Source organism: Parus major, chromosome 13, assembly GCF_001522545.3.
Source record: "Parus major isolate Abel chromosome 13, Parus_major1.1, whole genome shotgun sequence".
NCBI classification, from domain to species: Eukaryota; Metazoa; Chordata; class Aves; order Passeriformes; family Paridae; genus Parus; species Parus major.
Genome location: NC_031782.1, coordinates 102,550 through 110,148, shown reverse-complemented (window position 1 = coordinate 110,148; position 7,599 = coordinate 102,550). Strand labels below are relative to the sequence as shown.

General features: G+C 45.1%; 1 protein-coding gene across 1 annotated transcript; it reads left to right on the top strand.

Moving 5' to 3' along the window:
- The first annotated feature begins 202 nt into the window (after positions 1–202).
- Positions 203–7,599, top strand: LOC107210813 (C-terminal-binding protein 2). The gene is made up of 9 exons (XM_015642116.2): positions 203–391; positions 974–1,128; positions 1,219–1,363; positions 3,240–3,446; positions 4,057–4,271; positions 5,037–5,167; positions 5,379–5,506; positions 6,046–6,166; positions 7,200–7,599. The coding sequence occupies exons 1-9, from the start codon at positions 226–228 to the stop codon at positions 7,369–7,371; spliced, it is 1,440 nt and encodes a 479-aa protein (XP_015497602.1). The 5' UTR covers positions 203–225; the 3' UTR covers positions 7,372–7,599.

Below are 7,599 nucleotides of genomic sequence, written 5' to 3'. Positions count from 1 at the left end.
TCTCTAGGAAGACCTGAAGCTACATCCCGGCATCCACCTCCCAGCTTTTTGTAATCACCCTCCTACTCTATTCCCTGCAGCCCGAGCCGGCCCGAAGCCGGCTGTGACCCGGGAGCACCGAAGGAGCCCGGAGCAGCGGGCCCCGGCCCCGCTCCGTCCCGCCGCCCCCGCACGCCCAGGGCGCGCGGCCCGGAAGCGGAAGCGCGCGGCACCTCGGTGGCGGCGATGCCGCTCGCGTGGGCCCGGTGGCGTGTTTCCGGTTCCGCCGGAGCGGCGCGGGCGGCGAGAGACGGGTCGTGGGTCCCTCCGCGGCGCCGAGGGCGGCGCAGACCCGCCCGGCCCATGGACCGGCACAAAGTGAAGCGGCAGCGTCTGGACCGGATCTGCGAAGGTAAGGCGGGGCGGGCGGCCCTCGGCAGCGGCGGCGGCAGCGGTACTTGCCCTATGCCGCGGGGACCCGACGCAGCCGCTGCTCGCCTGGGGGACAGAGCGTCCGCCCGGCCGGAGTCCAGCACGGCCCCGCCGCCCGCCGAGGCGCTGCCTCCAGCCTTCTGGAAAGGAGCGGATGCTAATGCCTGCCGGAGGCTCTGTGGTTGTACAAGTTCTGCTCACTTAAGGGGGAAATATTATCTGGGCGTGCTGGGATGGAGGGGGGGGCAGGTCACTGGGGAGGAGGTGTGAAGCGACTTTGTCACTCGGTTCAAGAACCTGGAATAAGATGACATGCTGCTGAGTAGATCACCTCTAATATATTACTATTGATAATACATGCTTTATTTTCCCTCATCTAAGTGGTGGCAGGGGTGGTTGTGGGTTTTTTCCCCGACGTCTTTTCCCCGCATTTGTTTTCTATTTGTGTCTTTTGCTTTGCCTAATCTATTCCTAAATACTGTTAGCAACTTATTGGACTAGCAGATGAGGCTCCCAGAATTCTTGTCTTTCATGTAATCACTCCAGCTGACTTTCTGAATAGGCATACGGCCTCCTATTGTGAATGGCCCAATGCCAGCACGGCCACTGGTTGCACTCCTGGATGGACGAGATTGTACTGTGGAGATGCCCATCTTGAAGGATGTTGCTACAGTGGCGTTTTGTGATGCTCAGTCAACTCAGGAAATCCATGAAAAGGTAGGCAAGAAGATGTGCAAGATTCAGAAGCAGAGCTTTGCCTTTTAGGTAAGCAAACTAGATACTGATTTGGACTGTTTTTTATTATAGGTGCTGAATGAGGCTGTAGGAGCTCTGATGTATCACACCATTACCCTTTCTCGTCAGGATCTGGAGAAGTTCAAAGCCCTCAGGGTCATTGTGCGTATCGGCAGTGGCTATGACAATGTCGACATCAAATCCGCTGCAGAATTAGGTATGATAACACCATTAGGTGCCTGTTGTGATCAGAACTGAGTGTGAAATGAAACACTGCACATGTTCTTGTGCTTTATAGCTGAGTGCATTTAAAAACTTCTATGTACAAAGATTTGGAGCTGCTCAGTATCAGGTATCTTTAGGAAGCTGACCAATAGAGGGGCTGGTAGGTGGCTTAAAGATTCTCAGTTTTCAGATTGCTCTGCTATAGATGTTGGTATCTGTTGTAGTTTAGGATTCAGGAACCTGAATATGGTGTCTAGGTAAGTTTTGGTGAGGTGACTTTGGTCTTTTTGTGACCCCTGAGCAAAGTGATGTCTGAAAGCCACCTGCAAATGCTGGTGCAGGATAAACTCACTGTAAATGCTTCATGGGTTTTCTTCTTGATTTTCTATATGCAAGTAGGTTCTGATACAAAACTTTTTTAGTTATACCTTTAGAACCCTAGGCACGTGAAAAGTGTCTGGATCAGGTGACAAAAAGGTGTTATTTATTAAACAGATGGCAGTGAGACTTCTGGACCTTTTAGTCTCCTAGGTGAAATGCATGACTTAAGTACCCTTCCCCTTCTTTTTTAAGTTTTACAAGTTTTTTGGGCTAGTGCTTGAATTAGGTCAAAAGAGCCTTTTCGTTTGGATGATTCAAAGGAATAGTCTCAAGACTTCCTGTCAAGGTCCTTGGCTTTCATCCAGCCTTTAAATATTTGTGCCGAGTTTGGAACCTAACCTAGTCTTACGTTTCTCTACATAAGGTCACCATCCATATCTTGGATTCATTCAGATTCAAAGATTTCCGTTTTCCCCCACTGCATACTCATTAAACCAAAGTGAAACGAGACAAAGTTTGGGATTGTCTATGGCCTTTGCTCTCCTAATTCTCATGAGAAAGCACACTCTGAGTTTAGCCAAACGTCTCCTCTGACTAGGCTTACGAAACCATGATGTCTTCAACCATTGCCTAGAGTTTATTTCCAGTTTTTAGCTAGGTGGTGGGTGGACTTTTGAGGTAGAACAGTTGCCTTGGTTTGGCAAGTGACTAGGGTTGTGTTTGGGAAGAGACCATTTTTCCATCTAATTATTTTTATTTCTTGGCTGGTTTGTTGAACAAAGGATAGCAGGAATGAAATGGTATGTGTCCTGCCTCCCCCTTCCTATTTTTTTTTTCTTTTTTCAAAGACTGCTCAAGACTTACCAGATTTTGATACAGTGTTCCATCTTTGCCTTTTCTGCTTCTAGGACTTCAACTCTATTTGCGTTACTAATTTACCTGATAGTTGTAGCTGTAGGTTTTCTGGTCCTTGTGGTTGTATGTTATTCTAGAGTGGGAGTGTTATGTGTTGTTATTTTTAAGCTTAACTTCAAATGGATTTAAAGAAGCTCCTGGGCTTCTGTCTGCATTTAATGAGTTAGTTACTTATTGTTGCTCCTGAGGAGACTGATGCTTGCAGTGAGCATCTGGACCTTGAGTCATGAAGAGCTCAGCCATCTGTCTCAATTCTTCTACAGTCTGCTTGTTAATTTGTCAGGAGTATCTGTGGAAGGAGTGCATCTTTTTGAATGCAGATCTCTTAAAAGAGTCAGTTGCTTGTATCATTTGTATGGCCTGGTTTTCTCATTTCAGCTTGTTTGTTTGCTTTTCTGTTGTGTGTCAATCAAATAGATATTTATTTATAAGGAAGGAATGGTATTTCATGGGGGATTTATAAGATGGCTGGTCACATCTGTGTTATTGTAGAATGAGGTTCTGAAATGAATTCTGTGTTTCTTGCATTCTGGAATACTGAATTATGTTTCAGCATTCTTCGGCTTAAAGAGCTTTATGTTGGTTTAGAATTGTGATGCTAAAAATCTTGTACGACCTCTATGGCTTTGTAGGCATTGCAGTTTGCAACATCCCTTCCTCCTCAGTAGAGGAGACTGCTGACTCTACCCTCTGCCACATCTTGAACCTCTATCGCCGTGTTACTTGGCTACATCAGGCTCTGCGGGAAGGGAATCGAGCCTCAAGTGTAGAACAGATTCGAGAGGTGGCTGGAGGTGCTGTGCGTATCCGTGGGGAGACTTTGGGCATCATTGGACTGGGTAAGTGATGGGAACTGTTAGACTGAAAAGAGAACTGTGAATGTTTTTGGGAAGCTAAGAGTCACATACTGAGAAAAGTGATAATTCTACGACTGTTCTTTGTGAAACACATTGACTCCTAAGGAATGCTAGTGCCCTATTCTGGATATCTTCGAGACTTGGGTGTATGTCAGGGGATTGGGTATTCTCTTTTCGATTTCAAATGGTTAGAAGAATTGGAACATTCATACAGCTCTTCTCAGTGACTGTTTCCCTCTGTGCTAGGTTCTGTATCAGTAACAAAGCTGCCTGAAAGGTGGCTACCAATTCCTGCACCAAGTTCTTGTAGCCAGATTATTTTCTCTGACTCAGAGTCTAGATTTGGTTTGAAAACAGAACAGCTTCTTGACTAAGCTCTGGCTATTGCATGGGGAAGAACTAGAATTACCTACATAGGAGCAGCACTGAATAGCCTCCTCTGGATCCCTGTGGCAATCCTAGGGGTTTCCAGGGTTGCAGTACCTTGGGCCCTGGCAGTAAACATCAGTGTAGGCTCCCAGTCTACCCCAGTATCTTGTCTTTAAAGTTTGTTTTACCTTTCCTTGATGATTGTGGGTTTTCTTTTGTGAAGGCCGAGTTGGACAGGCAGTGGCTCTGCGAGCCAAGTCCTTTGGCTTCAACGTGATTTTCTATGATCCCTATCTGCCGGATGGAGTGGAGCGATCCTTGGGTTTACAACGAGTAGGAACCCTGCAGGATCTACTAATGCACAGCGATTGCATCACATTGCACTGCAGCCTGAATGAACATAACCATCACCTCATCAATGACTTCACTATTAAACAGGTGCAGCAGGAGCTTGATTTCCCCCACAGAGCACTGTGGAAATGAATGCAAACCGAAACTGCTGCTTTCACAGAGGCTGAGAGCGTGTGAATCCTGCTGCCTCTGTTGTGGGCCTCCTGCTGCCTTTGGAGGCTGGGAGCGTGTGGATCCGGGTGCCTGTGCTTTGTGCTGTACAGAATTTTATGTTAAGAGAAGAATAGGGTTGCAAAGTAGTTTCCTTTATAATTAATATTTTAGGTGATTCCATAATTCCAAATTATCTTTAAAATAATTTAGTGTGCTGGTTTGAGCTAGATGTAGTGTGGCTGTTGTTTTACACAGAACTGCCAAAGCCTCTCTTGCCCAAGCCCACTGCAAAGCCAGTCTCGGGCTAAACTCCACTAGTCTATGAATGCTTTCCAGTGCTTTCATGACAGACATTTTGACATTGTAGTCCAGTTTTGTATAGCTAGATACTGAATTCATTATTCCTGTCCTTTTTTTTTGTTTAATGTAGTAGGATGAATATGGAGTGCAGAACTTGAGCGTTCCACTTTTGCCCTTGTTGTCTTGTGGTTTTGTTTGTTGATTTTTAAAGGAAATTTCTCAAGCATTGCTTGCAGGCATTTCCCCTGTGGTAAGCTTTGCAATGAAAGCACTCTTAGTTCCTCCAGGCCTCATCTAATCACTGCAGACTTCTGCTCATTTCCAGTAGACTTCCCAAGATTCACTTAGCTTCCATGAAAAGTCTCATTCTCATTGCACATACTATTTTTCTTCTTTCAGATGCGTCAGGGCTGCTTCTTAGTGAACACAGCCCGGGGAGGGCTGGTAGATGAGAAAGCCTTAGCACAAGCCTTGAAAGAGGGGAGAATCAGAGGAACAGCATTGGATGTGCATGAGTCTGAGCCTTTCAGGTAATGTACCTGCATGCCTGCTGCTGTCTGGTGATTCACCTAAACTGGATGGTTCTTTTGGTGGTTTGGGTTTTGTTTGTTTGTTTTTGTTTGTTTTCATTTTGTTTGTTTTTGTTTCGTGGTGTTGTTGTTGTTACTTGGGTTACAGTGATGCCCAAGAAGACAGATGGGGCTATCACTTCTGGAAAAAAACCTTCTTCTTTCCCCCTAGTTTCACTCAGGGGCCATTAAAAGATGCACCCAATGTTATCTGCACCCCTCACACAGCCTGGTACAGTGAACAGGCTTCCATTGAATCCAGAGAAGATGCAGCTAAAGAGATCCGCAGAGCTATTACAGGTAATGAAGAAGATTTGCAGCTGCTGCTGAATTAGTGTTTTTCTGTTATTTCACTGCAAGGATTATGCTGATTGATTGGAACACTTAGACTTATTAACTAGTTTCTGGAACTGGAGTGTAAGTTGATAATTGTATCTTTGCCTTCTGAGAATTCTTGTATCTAATGCCAGAGTGGCTTTTTTCCTGGGAAAGCCTTTTAACCTAGGTCTTCCAAATCGTTTGCAATAATTCCTTTGACAGTTTAATCTATGCTTTTTTCCTTGAGTAGTACCTGTTGTCTCTTGAAAAAGGTGAGGCTTGGCAGTTGCAGTTTGTGGCAGTAATTTTCATACGATCATAAAAGTGGGAAGAAAATACCAGTTTCTAGCCATCCCCAGACATCAGATGCTTAGAGAAGAGTCTCCTATACCCAGTGTTGTCCTGTAGAGGTGGATGAAAAGATTTTGCACTTTTCCTTTCTCCTTTCATTTGTAAATACTGCAAGGGACAATTCTCTCCTACCTGTTTTCTGTTTTCTGTCATTCTTTGTGCCCTTGCAGGTCACATACCTGATGCTTTGAGAAACTGTGTTAATAAGGAGTACTTGCTGTTAGCAGCTCAGTGGTCTAATATTGATCCTGCAACTGTCCACCCAGAACTCAACGGAGCTGCAGCTTACAGGTGAGATACATAGGTTACCCAAGCATATCTTCCTGCTGAAATAGGCCAGGGGTTTGAGAACTGCTTGTACCTGCAAAGAGGTATGTCTCTGTTCTTATGTACTCTGTATGAGCTCTTTCCCAAAACTTAACAGCAGCACTTCTAAAGCTGTGCGAGTATTTAACGTGTACTTGGTCATATTTAGTTCCAGCTGCATACTGGTCAGCATTTCCAAATCCTCAGAGGACATGCCCAGGAGATACCTTAATATAAGAAAGCCTGCTGAATGTCTCAAAAAATGACTGCAACTCTACAATTGTGCATATCATTAGGGCTATATAAAGAAAGCACCATTCTTATGTGTAGCCCAGATATGGACTATTCCTGAGACATTGTCCAGTGGATTTGTTCAGTAGTCTAAACAGAGTGTATTTATCTGTTACAAACCTGCTAAGTGATTGTGGGCAAGTTGCTTCCCTTCTGTTTGTCTTCCATCTGCAAATTAGGAAATACATTTTCTTTCCTTCTGTGACAGCTCTACAGAAGTTGAGACGTATTTATGGAGAGGGCATATGGAAACGGAATGGAAGTGATGGAAGAATAGTTCATTAGCAATTCATGACTGTCACTCTCCTATTTTTCATCTTGCATTTAGCTGTTTTGTTAGTTCAGCTTCTTACTTTTTCTGTCCTGGAGCCCAGTGAAGGATAACTGCAGCTTACTCCCCTCCTGCTGATGGGGAGAGAATTCCTAGCCCTCCAGGTGCCTTCATAGAGTGCCTCACGATATTTTCAACTGGAGGTAAATTTTGTATCTGTTTTCAAATGCTTAGTGCGTGGCCTTGGACTGTCTGGGTCTGTCTGCAAACAGGTTTCATTTGGCATTAGGATAGCACTCTTGCTCTTCAGCTCTGGAGACTTTTCCTCTCTTCTATCTCAGAGTGTTTCTGTTAGAAAGAGGGATTTGTTTTCAGCACATCTGAGGGCGTTGCTCTTTTTCCTTTGAATAACTCTGTTGGACAAGCTTGTAATTTCTATGTTTTTGTTGGTTTTAGGTTTCCTCCAGGAGTAGTGGGAGTAGCCAACCCTGGGCTACCAGAACCACCAGTAGTGGAAGGGATTGTAGCTCATGGGATCCCTCCTGTTTCTCACTCTGCACCACGTACCCCTTCCCCAGGAGAGACAAGCAAACTGGATGCAGACAGAGAGATTCCTGCTGACCAATAGCAGCATGTTTCTCTCCTCTCCTTTGGCAGCAGAAAAAAGTAGGAGGGCATCTCCTCCTAGGACCTTCTTTAAGACCCTACAGATACTGTTTCCTGTTCACATGCAACGGGAGAACCCATTTCATTGGGACAGACTTTAGCTCTTGCCTTTATTTTGTAACCTTTTAGTTGTAATTTCTTAATGAACTGTCTCCTTCTCTGGGGCATGACAGCAGTGACCTTGCCTCCC

Excerpts from the sequence above, each read along its gene's own strand:
- LOC107210813 (XM_015642116.2), top strand. The coding sequence starts at position 226 with ATGCCGCTCGCGTGGGCCCGGTGGCGTGTTTCCGGTTCCGCCGGAGCG. Across the intron at positions 4,272-5,036 it reads ATGACTTCACTATTAAACAG|ATGCGTCAGGGCTGCTTCTT; the intron begins GTGCAGCAGGAG and ends TTCTTCTTTCAG. Across the intron at positions 5,168-5,378 it reads CATGAGTCTGAGCCTTTCAG|TTTCACTCAGGGGCCATTAA; the intron begins GTAATGTACCTG and ends CTTTCCCCCTAG.